The 23,132-nt window shown below is 47.8% G+C and overlaps 10 protein-coding genes across 10 annotated transcripts in view; 4 read left to right on the forward strand and 6 right to left on the reverse strand.

Annotated features, from left to right (window-relative positions):
• Pmar_PMAR014910 (hypothetical protein) overlaps positions 1-44 on the forward strand; it is a gene marked incomplete at both ends in the record, with an annotated part of 213 nt that extends 169 nt beyond the window's left edge. The window contains one exon of the mRNA XM_002776285.1: positions 1-44. Within this exon, the coding sequence (XP_002776331.1) occupies positions 1-44 (44 nt within the window).
• A 4,556-nt stretch (positions 45-4,600) lies between these two features.
• Positions 4,601-7,716, forward strand: Pmar_PMAR014911 (pre-mRNA-splicing factor CLF1, putative; the record flags this gene model as incomplete). Its single annotated transcript, XM_002776286.1, has 20 exons — positions 4,601-4,710; positions 4,760-4,815; positions 4,866-4,934; positions 4,982-5,134; positions 5,179-5,278; positions 5,334-5,443; positions 5,493-5,565; positions 5,626-5,705; positions 5,760-5,891; positions 5,936-6,059; positions 6,104-6,234; positions 6,284-6,352; positions 6,429-6,542; positions 6,605-6,712; positions 6,792-6,914; positions 6,976-7,059; positions 7,112-7,220; positions 7,270-7,373; positions 7,425-7,524; positions 7,573-7,716. The coding sequence occupies exons 1-20, from the start codon at positions 4,606-4,608 to the stop codon at positions 7,714-7,716; spliced, it is 2,088 nt and encodes a 695-aa protein (XP_002776332.1). The 5' UTR covers positions 4,601-4,605.
• Positions 7,717-10,479: 2,763 nt separating this feature from the next.
• Pmar_PMAR014912 (hypothetical protein) lies at positions 10,480-10,782 on the forward strand (the record flags this gene model as incomplete). The annotated part of the gene is made up of 2 exons (XM_002776287.1): positions 10,480-10,535; positions 10,686-10,782. The coding sequence occupies 2 exons, from the start codon at positions 10,480-10,482 to the stop codon at positions 10,780-10,782; spliced, it is 153 nt and encodes a 50-aa protein (XP_002776333.1).
• Positions 10,783-11,459: 677 nt separating this feature from the next.
• Positions 11,460-11,729, reverse strand: Pmar_PMAR014913 (hypothetical protein; the record flags this gene model as incomplete). The annotated part of the gene is made up of 2 exons (XM_002776288.1): positions 11,460-11,560; positions 11,609-11,729. Coding segments are annotated over 2 exons (222 nt in total), but the record flags the coding sequence as incomplete, so codon positions are not given.
• A 44-nt stretch (positions 11,730-11,773) lies between these two features.
• Positions 11,774-13,375, reverse strand: Pmar_PMAR014914 (ankyrin repeat domain-containing protein, putative; the record flags this gene model as incomplete). The annotated part of the gene is made up of 10 exons (XM_002776289.1): positions 11,774-11,879; positions 11,930-12,072; positions 12,142-12,249; positions 12,300-12,401; positions 12,470-12,572; positions 12,621-12,707; positions 12,772-12,917; positions 12,966-13,061; positions 13,108-13,239; positions 13,298-13,375. 10 exons carry the CDS (start codon positions 13,373-13,375, stop codon positions 11,774-11,776), a joined length of 1,101 nt encoding a protein of 366 aa, XP_002776335.1.
• Positions 13,376-13,648: 273 nt separating this feature from the next.
• Positions 13,649-13,827, reverse strand: Pmar_PMAR014915 (hypothetical protein; the record flags this gene model as incomplete). Its single annotated transcript, XM_002776290.1, has 1 exon — positions 13,649-13,827. A coding segment is annotated over one exon (179 nt), but the record flags the coding sequence as incomplete, so codon positions are not given.
• Positions 13,828-14,092: 265 nt separating this feature from the next.
• Positions 14,093-14,529, reverse strand: Pmar_PMAR014916 (hypothetical protein; the record flags this gene model as incomplete). The annotated part of the gene is made up of 3 exons (XM_002776291.1): positions 14,093-14,154; positions 14,245-14,361; positions 14,427-14,529. The coding sequence occupies 3 exons, from the start codon at positions 14,527-14,529 to the stop codon at positions 14,093-14,095; spliced, it is 282 nt and encodes a 93-aa protein (XP_002776337.1).
• Positions 14,530-15,245: 716 nt separating this feature from the next.
• On the reverse strand, positions 15,246-17,492 carry Pmar_PMAR014917 (hypothetical protein; the record flags this gene model as incomplete). The annotated part of the gene is made up of 9 exons (XM_002776292.1): positions 15,246-15,444; positions 15,493-15,621; positions 15,671-15,797; positions 15,852-16,289; positions 16,342-16,471; positions 16,524-16,781; positions 16,902-17,200; positions 17,245-17,323; positions 17,364-17,492. The coding sequence occupies 9 exons, from the start codon at positions 17,490-17,492 to the stop codon at positions 15,246-15,248; spliced, it is 1,788 nt and encodes a 595-aa protein (XP_002776338.1).
• An 86-nt stretch (positions 17,493-17,578) lies between these two features.
• On the reverse strand, positions 17,579-18,213 carry Pmar_PMAR014918 (hypothetical protein; the record flags this gene model as incomplete). Its single annotated transcript, XM_002776293.1, has 3 exons — positions 17,579-18,011; positions 18,058-18,142; positions 18,204-18,213. The coding sequence occupies 3 exons, from the start codon at positions 18,211-18,213 to the stop codon at positions 17,579-17,581; spliced, it is 528 nt and encodes a 175-aa protein (XP_002776339.1).
• Positions 18,214-21,735: 3,522 nt separating this feature from the next.
• Positions 21,736-22,275, forward strand: Pmar_PMAR014919 (hypothetical protein; the record flags this gene model as incomplete). Its single annotated transcript, XM_002776294.1, has 1 exon — positions 21,736-22,275. A coding segment is annotated over one exon (540 nt), but the record flags the coding sequence as incomplete, so codon positions are not given.
• Positions 22,276-23,132: the final 857 nt, after the last annotated feature.

A 23,132-nucleotide genomic window follows, 5' to 3' on the forward strand; every position in this document is an offset into this window, starting at 1 on the left:
ATCAGTCTGGTCTACGTTGTTATTCTAGGAATTGTTTACTGTGATTGCTCTAAGACCGATGAGAACACAACAGTTTGGCCTCCAGCTAACTTCTGGACGGTAATGGGTGTTCTACCTATCATTATCATGTCCTTCGGATGTCATATGAATGCTTTCCTTGTTACTGATGATCTTAAGAATCGAACACAAAAGCGTGTGGACATAGTTTCAACCGCCGCTATTTCTACAGCCATAGTTATCTTCATACCGGCAATGGTGTTTCCCTACATAACTTTTGGCTATGACGTCGAAGCTCTTAGTTTACAGAACCTCAGTGTTAACTATATTCCTGTACAAATTGGATATGTGGCTCTAGCAGTATCGGAAGTATGCTCTTTCCCATTACAAGTGTTCCCTTGTCGGAGGTCTCTCACAGTCCTGCTAACACGAGGGCGTGAATTGAAGCCTGCGGCTGAGCTGAAGCTGAGGGTCATTCTTACTGTGTGTATAGTACTGATCAGTCTCGTGGTGGCTATCTTCGTGAATTCTCTCGGAGTGACCTTCTCACTGTTGGGCCTTATTGGTGGTGACTGTACGAGTTTCATTATGCCATGTTATCTCTATTGTATGCTTACTCGTAATGACATCGAATCAGAAGGACGAGTTAGGTGGTATTTATCTGCTCTAATCTTCGTCATTGGCCTTGTATTGGTCCCTATATGTCTCTATGGAATAATCTATACCGACATTCTCCATCCTGGAAGTTGATGTTCATCGTCATCATCACAGCCTTCCCTGGTATACCATTGAATCCGTTGGTCTACCCTAATATCTTGCTAGTACCCTCTCGTACTGCTGAAATGTAACTTGCGCTCACTCCTGTTGTTATCGAAGCTTGCGTTAGTTGTTGTCCTTGTGTGATTGATGTACTAGACTGCTTGTACTTACCGGGTACTCACATTATTGCCCGTATATGACAGTTGGTTATAAGCACAGTCTCCTGTCAAAGCTGTTCTGAGTGTAGTGCGGGCTTAGACTATGGAATATATATTGTACCCTTGCAACGATCTGATAGCGCAACAGTTCACTTCCTTTACAGTGATCAAGTCGTCCGTAGGCAATGATCAACATAGCTCCTGTATACATTCTTCTGAGCAACTTTCTTCATGCTTCTCCGAATCCCACGTTCCAACTTGTCTGCTAGTTTTCCGAATTCCGACTGAGTTTGCTCATCACCACTGGCTCGTGCACTCTTCCTGTAGTATTGCCGCTCGAAGTCTACCCCCTGATCAGAGTCTTCACTGTTGATTCCCTGAACAATGGCGAACAATTAGATCATTGCTATTCGATGGTGGTTGATGACCATCTTCATTTTCATGCATCGTCGCAAAATGTGTTCAGCTTCGTGTAGGTTTCCTAAACTCTCATTACCCGGCAAATCTGAAGCATTATGGTATGCACTATAGAAATGAGGTCTACTCAAGCGGAAGTTACCTCGCCACTGTAGTGGTAGTTGATTAATATTATCATTGATCCCTAGCCGATGTAGGTAACCCTCCATAAGCTCATCAAGCTCCTTGATGATGTCTCTAGCGTTAGCTTCTTCACTCGTGACTTCTTCTCGTGTATTCTCATCCATTGGGTTCTTTATGGAGTGTTCATCAGTGTTTAGTTCACTATGGGTTACATCGTTAAAGCCCAGCACGTCATCCGACTGTTGATTTCCTTCCGAGACATTACGACCGCTGTTATTGGTATCGTACGACATCCCTTCAGCGTTCTCTAACTCGGGCTTTATCGTTTCTCGATGGGAGCCTATAGAGAGTTTAAAGTAGTTCTGATTCAATACTCGGTGTCTAAGGAGTGGACGGTATTCTCACATCTTACCTGTGCTAGACATGGCGGTCGACCCGTTGTAAGCCTAGCTTTTCCTTGCGAAGGCCGCGCGAAAACGTTCGGGATAAGTTTTCCGTTAATCGTTGCAGTTATTTGGTTTTTGCGCCCTATGGAACAAAGCTCAAATCCAGGGGTAGTATTGCCACAGGAGGCAATGAAGGGAGACCTTATCGTGGTCAGGGCAGAAGGAGCAGCAGTAGACGTAATACTGGGCGAAGGGGGCTTGGGGGAGGATCCAGAAGGACATCTAGAGATATTCATTCCAATGGGTAGTAGATACTTATCGTGTCCTATTAGAGCCTGAGGGGAGAAGACAGGTTACTCCCTGGTGCGGCGACAGTGAACGTGAACTATGCAAAGGAAGTGGAGGCAATCCGCCGACACTCTGCAGACATAACTGATTTTACTGATCTACCGCTCCGTACGGGAACGAACGAAGACCAGTCATTAAGATCGAGCTCGATTCTCAGCTCCAAGACGGAATACTTTGCAACGACTGGGTCACCGGGTGGCTTCATCCGCTGTCTCGATGCTGCGTAGTGTGCTGCCTCTGTGGTCCTCTACCGAGTCAGGCGATACTCCGATGAACAAAGCTCATCAACGCAGGATACGCTTCAACCGCAAGGTCTAACCGGATATGGAAGATTGGTTTATTTGCTCTTTTATTAGTGGCGTGACGTGGTCATAGTCTCCCTCATTCTCCTCTTGGAGTCACTACCGTTCATACTTGGTAGTAGTAGGGAATGACCACTTAGTATTCTGCATCATGGTTGCCATAATCTTAGGCTCCTATGATGCTCTACGAGCCTGTTCAGGCCAATGCTCCACCCTACCATTGGTTGCATCCGCATTCTTAGGAACCGGCGCGAGTCTATCAGCTTTTAAGGTAGCTCTGCTTGGTTTATTCATGTTCACCACTTCCTCGCTCCTTCCTAGTGTGCGTCCGAGAGTGCTATGGTATCTCTATTCAACGTAGTATGGGGTACGGGCTCACTATTCTGTTGCTTGTAATAATAATGAGCTACAACACTCCACAGCAGCCTTTCACATCTCTGCATGCTTCCTTACTCAGTTATTCAGGAGTATGCTTGCTTACCTCTTCTGAATGTTCATCCTCTGAGGTTAGGCGACGCCCCCGCTCCCCCCATGCCATAGAGACTACCTTCTCTCAGGAATCCATCGCAGCGTTCACACCGATGTTCCCTGCTCTCGGCACGGTAATGAAGCCTTGATGAGCCCACCAGCGATTGTCTATCAGCTCTACTCTGCGGCTCCTGAAGTACGGGAAGCTATTAGTGAATCTATCAAGGATTACGTCAAGGAGGAGAAAGCCTGGCAGAATCAGCGCAAGTAGCCAGGTTTGGTATGAGTATTAAGTTGACAGGAATGAGTTGTTACAATCAGAGCTTACAACAAACCTGATAGCCGATCGCGGCTACAGAGACTCTTCTTTGCTTTGCTAGTACGAACGAGAAGTGGTGTTGAAGGCGTGAAGCTGTGAGATATATAGCAGTCGCATTATGTTCGTTTACTTCCAATGGGTTCTCGCTCAGTTACCGCGAAGATATGGCGAGCAAATCACGTAGGTCGGGGTATCTAACTCGATAGCCGTGTTGTCGTACCTTCTTTATCGATGTTGTGAGAGTATTTGCTCGGTTGATTCAGAGTTCAGAGCAATGCGAACTAATACGAGTCTGGGAGGTAATGCACAACTTTCTGGTGAGGTGTTGCTAATACAAGGCGAATCAGAGCATACAGTCCCTGTCCATTGCAGAGAATATTATACCCAATGATAGTGGAGAGCGCCGCACGGTTGCTTTATCTGGAGGCCCACGTTCTACATCGGGGGGTGACGAATAGAGTCTAGTCCCATGGGTCTGTTAGAAGCATTCAGGTGGTGGTATGGGACAAGCACTCAAGGAAAGGCTCAACAACGATCTCCTTGCAACAAAGAGTGACGACTAGGAATCTATATGTAGTAGATTCCTACCTCGCATATAAACCATTACTGTCATTGCTACGATGCATGCACATCTCTGGATATCCCACGCTTCGCCTTGGAGTTATCGTGTACTATGTTGGGTTCTCAGTGCGATAAAGGAGAGTAACGGGGAGTGGGATGCACTTGGATCGTGCTGGTTATTCCGATGGACCCTTAGGAGGGGTCGACATAAGCAGACTAGCGGTTTATATGGTAACATACAATTCCGTCAAGCATGAAGCTATGCCTACCACGTATCTCTTGTTGTTATCATCACTACTCGATCAAGGGTAATACGGGATGATCATGGGTGGGCATAGGTGTTTGGTCGAGGGTTCTCATGTAGGTTATTCTCTCAGGCACCTATACATACTGGTCTCACCAGCTGTCTAGCACCCAACTTGCAGATTCTCGTGGAGATAGAACTTCAGTTGGGTCTAGCGGATCCTTCCAGTTTGACCTTGTGAGCTTCTCATCAACAGATAAGCAAACTGTGAGCTTTGCTGTCATCAACACTAGCAACTCTCGAATCGACGTGTGGGAGACACATGCTTTCGTGTATTTCCATACTGGACTCTAATTCCATATGGACCAGTCTTGTGGACCACTAAAAATGATGTTTTTCCATCACATAAAAAGTCACTCCCTTCTTGAGTTGCAGCCTCAGGGTACACCGCCTCGTTCCTTCGTAATGCTTTCCTGTAGTGGTGCTTTGGCTGCTATTTTGACCAGTCGATTTCATCATCAAGATGCCACCGAAGCAGGATAAGTTCGCTGTGAAGAATGCGACGGCCAATCCCCAGCAGATTACAGCTGAACAGATCCTGAGGGAGGCAGTCGAACGGATGGGGGATGTAACGGAGTGCTTCTCTTGGTGGCTATGATGGTGCTTTCCTGTATTAGGAGCGGCCCGGGCCATCTCGTAAGATTGCCAGTAAGGAGGAACTTGCTGATTATAAGTACCTCGGGAAGATACGAGTGCAATTAGCGACTAGCGTGTCCTCGTCAGGGTGAGCAAACGGAAGGAGTTTGAGGACACCTTACGTAAACAACGACATCATATGGGCACCTGGATTAAGTAGGATGACTCTTGGGGGAGGGGGGATGCTGACCGATAATGTACAGATATGCTCAATGGGAAGAGTCCCAAGAGGAGTTCAGAAGGGCCCGCTCAGTCTTCGAGAGAGCACTGCAGATCGACTATCGTAATTCGTCCCTGTGGCTGAAGTATATCGAGATGGAAATGAAACACAAGTTTGTGGCCCATGCGAGGAACTTGTAAGTGCTGCCCTGTCGAGAGATGTAAATCTGTAACTGAATAGATTCGATCGAGTCACGAGCCTTCTACCTCGTCATGATCAGTTCTGGTATAAGTATGCCTATATGGAGGAGCTTCTAATGGACTATGCTGCGGCTCGGAAAGTATACTACATACAGAGTGAGAATGATGGAGTTGATGGTGATTGATGGCATACAGGTGTATGAGAGATGGATGCAATGGCAACCTAGCGATAATGCATGGCTACAATATATCAAGTTCGAGCTTAGATGCCATGAGGTTGAACGGGCCAGAGCCATATATGAAAGGTCATCGTCATCACCAGAGGATCTAAAGCGTCGAGTATTTATACAATAGATACGTATCTCAAATCCAGACAGTGATGTCTTTTACACGGTTGGCCAAGTTCGAGGAAAGACATGGGAATAATGTAGTTGCCGACGATCACCGTTGCTGCTGGTGCTGTCAGCACTGACTGTGAGATTGTCAGGTTCGGGCACGAGCTGGCTACCAGACATGTCATGACACTTTGAAAGATGATTTGGGACCGGAGGGGATCACTGAAGATCTGTAATGACGTCTCACCGTCATGAAGTGACGACGTGGTGAGAACTCGAACTGCAGATACGTGAAGTGGGCAGAGTTCGAGCAACGAGCTGCGAGGGATGATCCCTCAGCGGCGGCGAAGGTCTATAAGCTTGGTATAGACACTTTACCTCCTGAAAGGACTGCTTATCTACGCGATAGATACGCCAAGTAGCATGCCACTCTACCATGGCTACCATAGCTTATGTACTCAGGTACATGAAACAGAAAGGTACGCGAACGGATATCGAAAGGCTCCTTCTGGAGAAGTGTAGACTGAAATATGAGAAGCAACTCTCTGACTCTGATGGAGTTGATGTGGATATCTGGATCAACTATGTACGTTATCATCATCCTCTCCTTCTACAGATGCCTCACCACAGATCCTTCTCGAAGAAAATATTGGAGACTCCGCAGCCCAATGCCGAGAAGTATACGAGAGAGCCATCGCTGCAGCTCTACCACCCGAACAAGCGGCACCCAAGGGACGGAAAGATCTTTACAGGCGATATGTGTATAGACTGCAGAGTGTTTCATTGCCATTGAACTCTCATTTTTGGTAGGTATATATGGCTCTTCTATGCTAATTACGAGGAGTCCCTCATCCAATCCGGGGAATCGACACTGATAGGGTCGAGAAGTGTAAGCGACACACGGCAAAGCTACTGTTATGTGTTATTGGCTACTAAGGGATTGTAATCCTCGTAGATATCACACAGCCCTCGGGCTCTTTCGCTCGCGGAAGATATACTTCAGCAAACTTTACAATGCTTACGCGGAGTTCGAGATCCGCCAGATGGATGTTGGACGGGCTAGGCTTGTGTAAGATCCCTCCGGTGTGCTTGGCGACTATTGTGGAATCACGGCAAGTGCCCCGTCTGCAGGTATGGTCGTGCAATCGGCGAATCGAAGAAGGCTTCTGTGTTCCGTTCCTACATTCAATTTGAGTTCAACCTCGGGCAAGTGGATCGAGCCCGCAGGATCTGTGCGAGGTAAAACATTACCACGCTACCGAACACTAACGATCGGCTTCATGCTTACTTTCGAAGAGACAGCTATTCTATCGGACAGTTACGTATCGGCGCATTCGCTGGAAGCTGCGTCTTGGGTATGCTGGATGGATATGGAGATGAAGCTCTCTGAGGTCAATAGAGCTCGCAAGCTTGGAGAGATGGCCATTAGGGTACTTGGCGTGTTTGACTTAACGCCCAACCTTCATGATGTAGCTCGCTGACGAGTCGGCATCTGACGAGAGCGACGAGATTATGAACGAGCCGGAGCTGATTTGGAAGAAATGTATCGACATAGAAATAGAGCAAGGAGAGATGGAGAATGCACGGTATGTTGCTTGTTGGCTTGATGAGTGTGGAGAGCATCAACGCTCTTTTCAGCGATTTATTCGAACGATTACTGGATCGCACCACCCACGTCAAGGTTTGGCGTTCGTATGCTGATTTCGAACTGAAGCACGGAGACCAGTCCTTCGAGAAGGCGAAGGAAGTGAGTTGTCTGTCTACTACGTCTGATAGGCTACGTTACATTCTCAAAGGTCCTCGAACGGGGTATCGCCGAGGCCAAGAAGGAAGAGGATTCTGAGTCCCGCAGGTTGCTGCTCGAGTATATGCTTAAGCTAGCGAAGGAAGCTAAATATGAGTGAGCCCACATCGATACGATATTCGATCACACATGGGCGTTTCCCGATAGCGATATTGCAAACATCGAGAGTCGACAACCCAAGGCTGTGAAGCACAAGGGGCGTGTTGACCAGAGTCACGGTGGTGGAGAGCCCGGTGCAGAAGATACGGTACGTTCATGAGGCGGAGTGGGTTTGTAGTGCATCTCTTGTTCTTAGGTAATGGTTACTGTATGGGAGTTCCCGGATGATGAGAAGGCTGGGGATGCTGCGAAGAAACCCAAGATTAAATTGTTGGAGGCAGCCAAAATGTTCAAGAAGATGCGCCTGTCAGAGCAATCGGGTGGAAGCAGTCATCTGTAAGATTGACACACACGGTTGAAGAGTTTCCAACATACTTCATGTGTCTAGAGTTTAGCAGTTGAAAGAGTTAAAGATCCGTGTTCGGAGCAGTAAAAAACGATGTCTCACACACCTAACAAGCTTCAAATGTTAGGAGTCGTTCACCTTGGGGCAAATTTCTTTACATCATCTAGACTACATCCCAATGGGATGATCCAATATGGGATGTTTTTTTCTTTTCACCAAATGATTGTGAGATCTTCCGAAAACAGTGGTAATCTGCATCATCCAAACTGCAACCAAATCGAGTTATGCCTCATCATTGGTGAGAAACTGAGTTCATAGGCCAGAGTTTTCGTAGTGTTCTATAGGAAAGCAACTCTCCCCTCTATACTATGTGCTCATGTCATGAGCACCACTCCAGAACTCATAAGCCTTATGAAGTCTTAGATGGTCTCACCGGAAATAGATGTACCATAGATGTATTGGACCTGGTGGGCTCAGCCTTCCTGAGACAAGCTCTCAGAGTCAGGAAAAGCATTCCTCGGATGCTCCTGTATATCACTGCAAGTGTCATGTCTCTCTCACCTCCAGTAGCTGAGAGAATCTGTATTCAGCTCAAGGTCATCAAAATATACATCAACTAAGGCAATATCAGAGGTTCCAGTTGACAATGCCAAGAGATGCTACCTGGAGTCATCACAATACATGCAAGATGGTAACACCCTTGAAAGGCTAGTCGCATGTAACGCAAGACAGTATCCGAGATTTATTGCACATCACTTTAGTCAACAACGCTGGCACATGTTGCATTATTTCATGCACCAATCTGCAATGAATTCCTCGCGATCATACCGGGAAGTACCACATTGAAGGAGCATACTCGTTAACCAACAGTTTCCGAGTGGAGCGCGTCTCTGATTGCGGATATAGTGGCGCGTTTGGCTCTTTGGGCTCTTTCTAGCTCTCCCAGACCATCCCTTGTACATCTATGCACGATACAGCAGGGAGAGATCTCTGCAAGACTGTTCATAGTACCCTGCTCCCGTGCTCGTGACTTCGTGATGACCACTTCGCGATACATATTTGCTCAGAGACTTCCGTACATTCATGACTCGCTGTTTTATACTACTTCTGGTATCTAGGAGACGTTTATGAGTCCACAACAACATTTCACAGTGGATCTCGAGAACCCGCTCAACCTACCAGTGTCCCTCGATACCGATTTCACGTCGCTGAAGGTAACATGCTGCTTGGCCTTACTCTGTGTAGGACCAGAAGGTGAATGTGCGTCCACCCTCAAGGCTGTGGAATCGTTCAGAAGCTTGGAAGCTCTAGCTGGGGAGGATGGTGGGCGAAGAGTCCCCCATGGAATTGTAGGAACCTACATGGTATATACACATATGCATCTATCTTATGAAGCTGCTGCCGCTGCTCCTCCACGTACGCAGGGATCGTCCAACGTTCCGAAGTGATCACTTGACGCCACATGTTCAGCTCGAGGAGTCGGCAGTCGGCCCTGGGAGAATCATGTGTGGGGATTGTGTAAGATTGTTTCGAATGTGGTACGTACGTCAAGGGATGCCGCACTCAGGGAGACCTCGCCCTGACGGACGAAGTAAGGGTCATCCAACTCACGCTGACGATCTGTCGTGGGTATCCATAGTCGAGGTCTGCTGACTTGTACATCAGTGATACACCGTCCGAGCCCACCGGAAATCGATGTCGAAAGCCACTCGTCCGCGGACATTTGCCCTCAATGGTCTATCTATCCTTACGGGTTCGGCTGATAAGGTCGCTTCTCTTAGATGGGCATAGGATAAGAACACGAAGCCCTGATGCAACTTGTATCATCAAACACGGTGTCCACCACTTACCAACGGGATATGCCTCCCTGAAGTTGGTAGGGGAGTTTCTGGAATTTCGGCCAATTTCCCTAGTGCAAGTTGAAGCCTTGCGTTCAACATTGCCAGTCTCCGTCTGTTCATCACACTGACCCCCTGAGATCCAATACAAGTTGGCCAGTAGCGTATATGGTGAGTCAGTGCCGATACCATGGTATCCTCCATATTCCCATCTGTGTGCATACCATTTGAGTGCTCCTCCATATTAGATTTACGCTTAGTTCGAGTCGGCTGCGAGGAAATTATCTAGCGTATACCGTTCAGCGAATTACTTCTGCTGTCAAGACTTCCACTCTCTTCTCTGGCGCAACCATCGTGTACTGCTCATTTAGAGGAAGTTCATGATGGACCTCGACGCTACACACAATACAAGTCCTCACCCATGAAAAGTGCCTTCCAACCTACTCGGTGCATAGCTCCTGGAGAGCAGCATGATCAGCTATGAGGTCGGCCTGATCAATAGCGTCGTCGACTGCGTAAAGCTCCACTACGAGCCAACCATCCTGGTCGATAGAGCGCGTATCGAATCTATAACGTAAGTGTGGGGTATATGAATGAACATCACACCACCTGAATGATTCATGCCATGATGCGATACCGCTCGAGCTGTGGTGGGGCTGCTGGGAGTTGGCTGCTCCATCGGTTTCGAGGCAGCAACTCGTGATGGCTATACTTATTCCATCAGCACGACAAGGAGAGAATAGTATGCATGCATATCTGTTGTAGTAGAACGCTTCCAAGAGGACTTCCCCATGATCATCATACACGTTGAGACGGTCACTAGGTATCCCCTCGACAAACAGGTCACACGCCTTGAGGATAGTCACCATGAAGTGACCATATGCATTAGGTATCTGCTCAGTTGCTTCATCATTCATTCATGCCTACCCGTATGAACCACGCTATCTGCGTCGTCCTCTTCGTGGAGGCGGCCAGGTGATTTAAGACTCTTGCTAAGACGACCCCCCGTTACCAATTCTCCAGACCTGACGATTCGGACATGTCACAGCGACATATTCATGTGCCATGAACTGGACCTGCACCGGATGGCATCCACGATGGCCTCAATAACGATATCATGATTAGACGATTTGGCGATGGCCAGAGCATTATGTCCACTATAGGCCTCGACGTCGATATCAGCTCGCCGATCAAGGAGCATCTAAAGAGACTATTGTTATAGGAAACCTCGATGCTGCTGTTGGCCTACTTGGACACAGTCGATATAACCTTTACAAGCTGCATGCGTTAAAGGAGTCCATCCCTGCTTATCTCGCTGGTTCACTACTGCATCTAGTGACAAATAAAGGGAAGAATGGAATAGATACGGACAATCGATCGGTATGCACTCTTACGAGCATTCAGGGAGGGGTCATGGTCCCCGCGGCCAGTCAGCGCCTCTCCCAAATCTAAGATAGATGCCACGCACAATACTTCACCAGCATCACAGGCGTAATGTAAAGCCGCCCACCCATCACTGTCCTAAGGCTCAACTACACCTCAATACAAGCCTGTAGTCGAGTATGTACTACAGTAGCTAGTATATTGGCGCCTGCCAAAGCCAATGGTGGTATGAGGGGCCAAAAGCCTTCCATGCATGCGATCATAAGGGCGGTAACACCTGCACTGTCGTGTGCGTTCACCTATAATGGGGTACTTGAAATATGAAACGGATGGATACCTTGGCCTGCCCGAAGGCCACGTTCCTATTGTTCGCAGATGCGTTTAGGAGTATCATACGTACCAAGGCTGTGCTACCACTGTTGCAGGCATGCATGAGGAGTGTCCTGCCTAAGAGAGCTTCTCCTCCTCCATGTATAAGGGCAGTTCCCTTTCAGGTTACTTACCTCGAGAGTCGACATGGTCAGCATTGGCTGGTAGTAGATGACGTTGAGGTGAGAGTAGAGCCAGGACACATGCTATATGCCCATCATGAGCGGCACATTGAAGCGGACTCTCACCTGCCTCACAGGGGAGTTGCTCCAAATTCACAGGCGAGGGAAGCTCACCCATGCCATTCTGTATGTCCAGGTCATCAACATGTTTTGCAAGACAATTTAATATTTCCATATTCCCACAGATAGCAGCTACATGGAGTGGAGTGTTGCCTAAGCAGTCTGTGAGTAATACCTACTACAGCTTAGCAGTAATTAGCACGAACAATGTTGATGAGACTAACCCACTGTGTCAGGGTCCATGCTACGTAACTTTTCAACCTCCCCCAACTTGCCCATCTCCACAGCATGATGGAGAGCAACATATCCTCTAGGGTCCTGCCACCTACCTCAAAGCAGGATCATCGCGGTGTTACACTTATCCACTCGATCTACCGAGTGACTGATCTTAGACCATCCTCGGAGAGCCGCTTCAAGACTGGTAGAAGTGCTTCTAGCAGGTTACTCCTCACTGCATATATGAGAACGTTCCATCCCCTCTCGTCTAGTGCATCCAGACTCGGGTTATAAAGCAAAACCTGTCTCCTGTGATAGCTATGATAACGACGAGGAGGAAGGGGATCATCATCATTCAATAGGCTCCCCACCTGGTTGAATAGTGCGCTCGCTTTCTGATCCATGGCAATCATAAGCGGAGTTTTACCAGAGGCATCGAATGCATTAACATCTGCTCCAAACGATAGAAGGATCTCAGCCTGCAGTCAGCCGTTATAGCGATACCGCAAGGCAGATGTCCGGAGGTTACCACTGTAGAATTCCTAGTCTCGAGCGCTAAATGCAAGGGGGACTTGAACGTGATATCGCTTGTATTGACATCGGCTTTACCGTTCAACAGGAGCTCTACAACCTAGAGCTACAGGTATACAGTTATTACTTGTATCCATCCACCACATCCTCGACATATATCCTACTCACTTCAAGATGCTCCTTCAAGATAGCATGCATGAGGGGAGTCCTCCCCTGTCGGTCCATCAAGTCTATTTGTGCACCCTCATAAAGTAATCTCGATGCGATATGCCTATTACTAAGTGCATGCTTATCCTCTTTTACAATCACATAGTCTTACTCATGTCCATAGGTAGCTGCGTAAGACAGTGCCGTTCTGCCTTTTTTGTCGACCTTATCGATGAAATCCTTCTTTGATATCTTACACCTGATGAGCAGCGGCGGCGGCGGTGGCTACCTCTTGCTATCTCATGTATTGGTCAATAGGCTACCTGCCACGACCGAACCTCCCTAATGCGATAAGTCTGTCCACCACGATTAGTTCTATCCTATTTGGGTAATATACCCAAAGCTCTCGAGCTTGCTGCTCTGTTGACAGATCTACCATGTCGGCAAGGAGCTCGTTGGGCTGCTGTGACTAAAAGAACAGTAAGGCCGGTAGGAGGCAAGGAACAGGTCCCATCACCTCGTCTGTGTCCGGTTCAGGATTCGATTGAGGATAACGTGAGCGGCGTGATGATGATGCAGCCTCCTGGAAGTGTACCCTCTGTTTCTCCCTTTCCTAAGGCGAGAGTAGTGTCAATTCCAAGGCATCGAATCGGCCATACCGCCAGTTCACGTAGTTGCTGCTGCTGCTTGATTTGGCCCCGGTCCCCGCCGCTATCATCCTCCTCTTCTTCTCCTCTAATACCCACGCCATTCTCCCCACCGAGCATAATCCTCTCCCGTATCTCCTTGATCTACATGAGTCAGAGTGCTTGCATGCTGGTCGTGCTGATGAGATGCGGGAGGATGCACCTTGCACATGACTGCCTTGGTCCATCGTCCTCGCCGCTTCTCAGACATCCGGGCCCTCGGATCGGGGTCTGCATCCATGACCTAGACAGAGCTAACGCGGCTGACGTCGCGTTATCTCTGGGCAAGAGCGAGGCTACCTTTTGAGAAGCTCTCTTCATAGAAACGAGCATAAGGTGTCTCGCATACTCACGCTGGCGTACCTCGATCGACTAGCTACATTGCAACGAGCTCATGAGCGCCGCCTCACCTTCCTACGCTTCACTCGATCCTTTCGGCTGACGAAATCTGTTATATATAGTTTGGGACTGGATGCAGCAAAATGTAGAACTCCACACCCGTGGAGGTCCTCACCTAATTTCGATGGTAAAGGGAGTAGGAAGAAGGAGCACATTACAGTTAATGCTGGCACCTGCCTTCAACAACAATTCGATGACTCGAACATGACCATGGAATACTGCCGCTAAGAGAGGAGTCCACCCGAATTCATTCGCCAGATCCATCTGACAATGCCAAGTATGTAGAGTGGATTGCTTGTACGCGACATATCAAACTTATGACCTAGTGTTGACCTCACAAGGACTCTAGCAAGTAGTACAGGAATAGACCGGAAACATCCACTAGAGAAGAATCGTGTCAATTTGATTCCTACAGAGGCATGATGTCGGTTGATGAGGGTTCTAACTACTCTATCATGACCCATCTCCGCTGCTCGGTATAATCCTGTACAACCTTGACTATCGGGTTTGTTGATGATATCGATGCTACGCAGAACCAAAAACTGCAGAAGGAGGTTGCTCACAGATGGACATGAGTAGGTAGAAGAACTATCCACCTCAACCAGCCAGTAGCGGCCTTTCCTACAAGCATTGATAAACATGTCGTTGGCCTCCTCACCCTCACCCGGATCTAAGCCACTTGATACCAGTAGTCATGAGGAAGGAGCTCACCTTGATCGGAGTCGGTGAGGATAGAGCCTCTGACGATGGTGTCGAGTGATGCATGTCTTGTCCTATCATCCCTCCTACTAGTAGAGCCTACATCTAGACCCAGAACCTCACCGTTACCTATAACGACATGCTTTAGGATGCCCTTAGTATGGCTTGATAGCAAAGAGAACAGTCGGTTCTACCAAGGTAGTCTGGATGGTGTATTTGAATGAACTCCATCGCCTTGTTATGCGAGGTCTCGATGTCAAGGCGTTCAGCCTCTTGCCTCGCGATGATCAAGCCCATGATGGGATAGTAAACTACACTAATGCAGCATCAATCCATTTCACACTGATGCAAATACAACATCATATCGGTTAAACACGAAACGCATACGAAAGGAGCGAACTTAACAGCTTCATATAAGTTCGTATCCGTATGCCTCAGTACATAAACCTGCTCTCCGAACTTGTGGCCGGACCCACCACATGATTGCCAACGTTTACGTGTCTATTCCTCTTATCTCCCAGAGCTGTCTATGGCATTGACTTCATTATGACATACCACTTAGAGGCAGATTGCATGGAGCTATCATCATTGAGTTGATATTAGGATGAATAGTTGTTCATGAATGTTCATGCGGAGAGGGTGGCACATATATCTATCTGTAGCAGCTACAGTGTAGCTTCAGACATTTCGGTCTATGATTAAGTGAATAACCCTTTACTCAGGTCTACCCGCTCAATTGACAGTGATAGACGCGACTAAGGATTACATAGTAAATGGTATGAAAGGATAGCTATATCTGGAAATTCCAGGCTAGAATGGTATAGCATAGCATACAACAACAAGAAGAAGCATCTCTACCAGGAGTACGTACACAACAATGTATTACTTATACAAGGAAATACATTCTATTTAGAGTAGGCACATCCAAGAACTAGAACTAGTAAAACTAGTAAAACTCCGGCTTCCAAACTCCTGCTGCTGCTGTTCAAATTGTCGGTGCTTAATCAATGCCCTTATTGCTGCTGCGGCTGCTTTGATGCGTTCATACTTCCATCTCCGCTACTCCTTTGTCCACGTGTCTCTCGACGTAGTTCAGAGGGTTTCCCACTGACAGTAGCAGCGAGGAGCTCGTCTCGATTCCTCGCTTGACACTGAACACGGTGGAGCAGCTCCAACCATCTTTCGCCCAGATGCTGGCCATTTTGTGGAAACCTGAATAACGATGTGATACGGATGCCCTTAAACTGTCCATACTGTTACCTCAGCTGTAGCGATCTAGGTGCCGAGGCAAACATCCCTGACTGCTTCTGAGGCTTAATTGAGAGGATCTCGGCATCCCCTTCTGGAGCAAGCGTTACTGTCGACTGCGTCAACAAAGCCGATATTGATCTAAGATGAGCACGTAGGTATTGGACAGATATAGTGGAGTTAATCCCACTTCCCCTCATCATCATGATCATGGTCAAGCTCATCTTGCAGATAGATGTACGCATCAGCTGTAACAGTAACTCTCTGTGTTGTCCACTTGGGCCCACTACCGAACCATCCTGCACCTTTCTTTGTACCTTCACAAACCCATCACCATAGAATCACATCGAGACCTGTCGATTCAAAGTTACTCGGTAGAGCCGGGACTGTGGCCGAGTGAATAACGAGGCCCGTGAGAGGGGAAGCATCGTTGTTTCCCGCCTTTCGGGATTCCTCTCGTAAATCGTGGAAAAATGGTCGTCGAACCAACAATGATTCGATATGATCATTCTCTTCAACTCCATCTCGACTAGCAGACCCAGCTTTACGCAGTCCACTAGCTGCTGCTGCTGAAATGGCACCAGCTACTCGGCGAAGGAATAAGCTCTGACGAGTACCTTTGTCCTTAGGCTCTCGGCCGGGGCTCCTGGGCGGTGGGGATGGCCCAAGCATCCTCATCAAGCAAACCATCTCAGGGCTGGTCGCGATGATGGATTTATTCAAATTAGGATCATCTCTACGGGGGGATGCCGAGTTAGAGTTCTTCCTGACAGATGATATCCGCAGTGCCGCTACGGCATCGACCTGGCCTGAGCCGAGACAGATCATGCGACCCCGACAGGATGGAAGGTATCTTCTTACCTGTGGCGGATAGTGCGGCTTCAGTAAGTTCTTCAGTGAGGACCCGTTGTTGATCCTGTGCAGCAGAGCTGACGTGTAGCCAGAGTTGATACTGTTTCGTAAGCCAATGGCGTAGTACAGATGTGGTATTCTGAAAAGACAGGCTTACCGTCTTATACACCGAGTAGTTGATCGAGTAGTACCTGTTCCCGCCAAGACTCAGCTCTGTCTGCTGCAGCTACTGCTGACACTAGACGAGCCTCTACCATATCCCGCTTCTGTGCTGCTTGAGCAACAGCCTTCCGATAGGTCAATTCAGTAGACCATCGGTCGGCTGTTCCAACAGCATGGGTGAATCGAGACATGAACATTCTCTCATGTTCTTTCCATGCTCTCGCGGCAACTTCCTCTGATGACGCGCATTCTGTAATAGCACCATCGAGGTCCTTCAGGATCTCTTCCTGAAATCAGAGCTACACCTAATTCCAAAGTGTTTCCTCATGAGCACAACGGATATGATGGTTTTTGCATTAGAAGCCATCATATCGCCATGATCCCCTTCCCAACTGCCAGTGTATTACCATCCTCCCTTTATAATCGACCTCTACTTCTTTGAGGCCCTTATCGATGAGAGTCGTCTGTGTAGCCTCATTGAAGTCATGCAATAGTTTGCCGCTCCGTCTAGAGTACTCATTCCAGTTATTTGGGTCTTCCGGCAATGCCTGAGTGAATGCGAAGATCCAGTGGAGACGTGCATTGACGTTGAGCACCTCTAAAGCCTGGGCATATGCTAGATCAGCTTGGATCCGCGCAACGAGGAAAACACAAGCGTCCTGTGTTTCTTTCAAGCCATGATCCATGACCTTCCTCAGTTGTACACCTACACCAGCATGGCAAGGACAACCTAAGCAGATCTAGTATTACAGAGCTCGGCAACCCTCTCAGCCCACGATGCCGCCGAAGCCTGCCTGTTAGTTTCCCACTCCCGCAGCGAGGCCAGTCCCTATTAGCAGTGCTTTTGTAGGATATGCGACACCCCCCACCTCTAGCCTCAGAGACTCCAACTCTCTAATTTGTTCAGGCATCGGTGATAAGGAAGCGGAAGCTTCTGATAGAAGCTGTGATTCCTTACTAATAGAGGGCTCCTTATCGGTAATAGTCGACGAACTCATGATAAACTACGGTTGAATTGCCTCTCTGACAGACTGAACACAACGGTAGTGGTATCGCGAAACAAGGCATGAACAAAACTGGGATATTAATTAACCTTGTGCTGCTGCTGTTGCTGTCGCTGAGCGGCTAGCTCTGAGACATCCAATTCTTGACTGGCCAACAGTGAACGCGCTTCACTCTCGAGTTCTCGTAATTCACATATGAGTTTGGCTATCGTGCTGCCTCCACTTGGCTCCTCGAGATCGGTCGTACCGCTAGAATGTCCGCTATCAATCTCGTTGTTCACTCCCATCTGTGAATCTCCCGAGGTCTGGTCAACAACCCGTGAGGGTATATTAGACTTTTGCTCATCCACAGATCTCAACACGCCATCTGAGGCTTGCCTCACGTCACCGGACTTGTCTACAGCAAGCTTCGCAACTAAACCCTCAGCCGCTGTAGCACGTCGTTCAGAAGATTCTAGCATGGCTCGAGACTCTACTATTGCTGCATGCATTTGAGCTACCATCTTAGTGAGCCTAAGTCAGCACATGTCCCCACTTATCGTGATGTTGTGATCCTCACCTATCGTTTTCCTTAGCCAAAGCTTTCGCTTCCCTTTGAGACACTTTGAGCCTCCTCTTAGCTTCATCAAACTCCTCTGCCAGATCTATAAGCTTCGTCTCCACTTTCACAACATGGTCTCTAGTCCTCTCCTGGTAATACCTCACAATCAGTCATATATGACAACAACAACACATGGCTTCCTCATCCTACTACTACATAATCTCATCACTCGCCCGACTGTGTGCCGCTTCAACTGCAGATAGTCGTTGCCACAAGCGTTCCAAGGCCACACTAGTCGAGTGAAGTACTTCTTTGATACATGCGTTACTGTGTGTGTGGATGAGCCCTGCGATGGTAGACCGTGCCGCTCCACATTGCTGTTGATATCGTTCCTATATACGAAGGACGTACGAAGCACAGTGATATAGGGACGACCGATACATTGGTTCGCTTCACTATCTCCAGACATTCGTCCTGGATCGCTTGCTTCTCAACGCTCAATTTCACTGCCTCATGTCGCCATGACAAATCGGCTGGGGATCTGTTATCACCTGAATGATCCCATCATCGAATACAAGTCAACACGAACATTCCGACATGCCGTTGCATCTTGCAGTTGTATAACCCGCTGTAAGCTTGTAAGCTGTGCCAACAACGCCTCCTTGCTTGTCCATGATCCTTCTAAACGTGATGGGCTCCTAGGGGCTTCCATTAGGCTTATCGATGGAAAAGCCTTAATCAAATATCTTTGCTGGGGCCGTATGCGGATCCTGATTCATGAATCTGAGTCCATGATTCAACTCACGCTCTGATCCTGATTCATGATTCAAGTCACACCTTGATTCGAGAGAACTGATTCAGATTCTTAGCTCAGGAGAAAGAGTCGAGATTTCTGAGTATGAGTACTTGAGACAGAGTCAGATTACGTAATCATGAGCAAGATCCTCGATCCTTGATTTTAATCAGCCGCTGAATCCGATTCCTGATCCTTAATCACGATTCAAGATTCAAACCTATACTCAATGGCTGATTCAGAGTTTTTGGTACTGAGTCAGAGTATTTCATCAACTCGAGATTGAATACTCAGAGTTGGGATTTTTACTCGTGATTCGAGATTAATTCTCAGGAGTCGAGATTCTTTTACTCAACCTCAAAGCTGCTCAGATTCAAGATCGCAATCTCACCTTGAGCATGATCCGGGATCATACTCATGATGCACAAGCTCACAGTTTAACACGGGGATTAATCTTGATTCTGTACCGGGGGTCCGGACCCCCGGTACCAAACCCTGATTCTGATTCTCGACCTTGATTCACGACTTCAGCGCGCGCCACGGTAGACCTTCTCAGCTTCTTGCGAGTACTACTCGCCGAGTAGGTTCTTAGAATGACCGTACCGGGGGATAGAACCTCGGCTTCGACCAATTGAAAGCATATCCTTAACCAGTTGAGCTGTGAGATTATATAATACAAGACGCTGCAAGGAGGTATAGCGCACGTAGTACATACAGGATATTAGTATGACACTGCCCGGGATTAGAACCCCGGCTTCGAGCACATGAAAGTATCACCTTAACCAGTTCAACTATGAGGTCATACGATATAAAACGGTGTATGGAGGTATAGCGCATGTAGTACATGCAGCCACACGGTGTGAAGTTCACACTGTGAACTATGCATTCCTTAATTCGATTAATTGTTCATAAAAACAATAAATGCCCTTCGTCGATCCTCTTGAGGGATTGTCCGATAACGACACCCGATCACGCTACCGGTTATCAAAGGAAGCTCTAGAAGGAAGCTCTAGCGCTGAGCTTCCTCTTAGAACTTCTGAGTTAGAAACCCGGAGTTAGTTGATTCCGAGTGAACATATTGAAAAGTTTGAAGTACGGATGTGTACAAGTGCGACAGAAGATCTTCTTCCGAAATTTTATCATTGCTGTAACGTAACGGGAAATGTGCATGCATAAGGGGCGAATCTACCAGGTTCAACCCTCGTACAGTGACGTTTTCTTCCTTTCTTGAAATTGTCACTTTCGGTTGTGGGGCGTAGCGACTATAATCTTCGTCTTGTCAAAAATGTCTGATTCAAACTCTGATTCCCTGATTCTCGAAAATACTCAGATTCAATGGAATCACCCGAAAAATCAGCCTCATGAGCAAGGCATATTGAGTAAGAGTATTAATCAGCCAAAAAATCAACTTTAGATTCTCGAATCAGCTCAGAGATCCACATGTCCTCGCGATGATCCTGATTTTTCGCTCCAGAGTAAAAAATCAGTGAATCAGGGGTTATTACTCACCATCTGATTTTTTCATCTGAGTAAATACTCTGACTCACCTGTTGCATCAGGATCCGCATACGGCCCCTGATCTAACTTCGTTCGGACTCAAAAGCTGGGAGGGTCCAAGTTCAACCCCAAGGGAGGACACTTCTTCGTCAGCAGCAGAGCGTCAACAGAGGTCATGAGCATTCTTCATACGCGTCCTCATAGGTTCCTCCACGAAGCATTAATACAAGGTTACAGAATGGAGTGCCACGGCGGTAGCGAGGCATGCACGCAAGCACACTCATATTTAACGATGACGGCAGGGGAGTGCTGCTCACGGTGATGAGTGAGAGTGGGAGTTTAATAATGGGAATGACTTCAAAATAGCATATGTTGTTGAACCGTAACCTAGTCTGCTAGTGATCCCGAGAGAGTAGTGTAGGGCAGCAGATCGGTTATACCGTGCAATATGCTACTCTCCACCAGTAAGCGTCGAGCTCGTCCCCCGGGGACTTCTAAGCTTCTTCAACCAGTTGTAGGTATGACAGTGAAGGGAATAGTACCATCTTATCCCTGTTGATGGTGAGTATGGGAGGGCCAATCCTGCAAGATAGGTGCTATCAGAATGCTACAGAACTATGCAAGGGTGATATACGTAGCTGTATCTCCAACTCATGGACCGTGGAGCTATATTTTCCGATCCAGAACCAAGTGTCGCGTTGTGGAGTAGCAGGCAAGCAGTGTTGCTCATGGTTTCTAGAATAGCGATGGTTCCTTAGTGTGCATGTATATCGGTGGCAAGTGGGGTACCCTAGCGTAGGGACTTATCCCTCATATCTGTTGACCCCCCGGCAGAACTGCCTATTCAGATTGTATTACATGTTCCGCCGTGTAGTATGGCAGACCTGCCGGGCGCAATCAGGCCAACTTAGCCATCATGCAGTGGCCGCTGGTTATGCAGGAGGCGTTGCGTCCAGTGCCACTACCCATTTGGCCTCCCATGAACTCCGAGGCTCAGAAGCTGTATCCAACTACCATGACGATGACACTATGAAACAGCTGTGGAAGGATGCAAAGTTGAATCCTAGATCGGAGGATTCCTGGTTGAAACTCCTGGAGGCGCTGATAGTTAGGGACGAGGTAATAATATCGGGAACTGCAGGACGCGACGGAGCTGCAGTTAGTCGACTGTATCTGGTCGTTGTTATCAAGGAGTCACTCGTATTTCAGAAAATGAACAAGTTGCCGTTGGAGATATTACCAACACTAGCGCAGCCTCTAGCAATGGAACGGCTCCTCGTATCTCTAGGTAGAGTTTTGGTACCGCAAGAGGGAGCTGAGCTACTTCGGAGAATGCCTCACCTCATTACCCAACAACAGTGGTCTGGCGACTTTGAGGTCGGTATGGTTTGTAGGGGTCTCTCTAGATTATTCCAAAACCAAGTTGGCTATCAAATGGACTCGACTGTGCTTGATAGTATGCATCATGACATATGTCGAGCCCTCTTCGCTGACGACGTGCGCCTGATACTTAAGAAGCCTAATGTCGCTCTCGAGGCCGTCAACTTTCTCTTGGTGCGGCTAAACAGTCTGGAGGAAGATGACGTAGAGAAAATGGTGCTACCGTTATTGGCCATAGTGCACAAGACATGTAGAGAGGGTGGATTCAGCGCCAAGATGCAGACCTCGTTATTACCAGTCGTGGCGGTGCGTGCTAGTATTAAGTGTGGTTCAACATTCCAATTGGTTAATGAGATCTCGGAGATGGCCTTGGAGGCTGTCGATGCTTTTGGGAAGAAAAGGCGGATAATTGGAAGCACTTCCAAGGTCACCGAACGAGTTGCAGCGGTTGAGGCCATCCTATGTATTATACATTTGAATCCTTCCCAACTAAACTGCAACATGGTGATGAAGTTACAGGAGACAGCATTGACCGGTATGGATCTGTCTGCATGGGCAAATGCTGTGTATAATACTCTGGATAGTGGAGCTCTCGATCGAGGTCAATCTCTACTCAAATACGTAACGCTCTCTACAATACATCCGCGGTTCCCAACACGATTACCACACGATCCTGATGAAGCTGAGGAATGCCTACTCTTACTTCTGAAAAGTGCGAAGAAGTCAAGGTTTTCGCCACTACCTTTTCTGCGGTGGGCGTTGAAGAATTCGGGGGGTAGCCGTGCTGCTAAGGAGGAGATTCTTCGGATGTTGCCTGAGTGGGCTAGTGAGAGAGCATCTCTGAATAATGAGCTGCATCCGGGAGCAAATACCTTGGGAGTGGAGGACGCAGGTCTTGCTGTCGATTACCTTACCATTAGGGGTTGTCCAGCTGGCCTCGAGGGAATATATAAACGAATGGGTACTCACAATGGTAAGAACTACTATATCAGGACTGAGCCTCGTAAGGAGGGGCCCATGTCCTTGTATTTCACAGGGAAAGTCTGGCAGCTGGGCGCCAGTATGCATATCCCAGGTGTACGTTCTGCATATCATTGCATGTCTAATGGTGATGGTCCACCTATTGGGATCGAGGGATGGATAGCATATAATGCTTCAACTGGAGGCTGGCATCCCATGCACGGTTTTGTGGCTCTCCCTGGTGTAGACAGGTACTCAGGCTAGATCCTTGCATGGAAACAAGACACAGTACCACTTGATCTTGCTATGCTATCATTGTTACATGCACTGTCTGGCCCATGGGTGGTGCCACTAATGTTTTTGGTGACACGTTTGCGTTTCTAGAGCCAATTTATTGTTCAAGTTTGATACTAGTACGATGCGAACGAATCACGTCAGATCAGGAGAGTGTTGGGCCACATTT

This window comes from Perkinsus marinus (assembly GCF_000006405.1).
Source record: "Perkinsus marinus ATCC 50983 genomic scaffold scf_1104296953800, whole genome shotgun sequence".
Taxonomy (NCBI): domain Eukaryota; phylum Perkinsozoa; order Perkinsida; family Perkinsidae; genus Perkinsus; species Perkinsus marinus.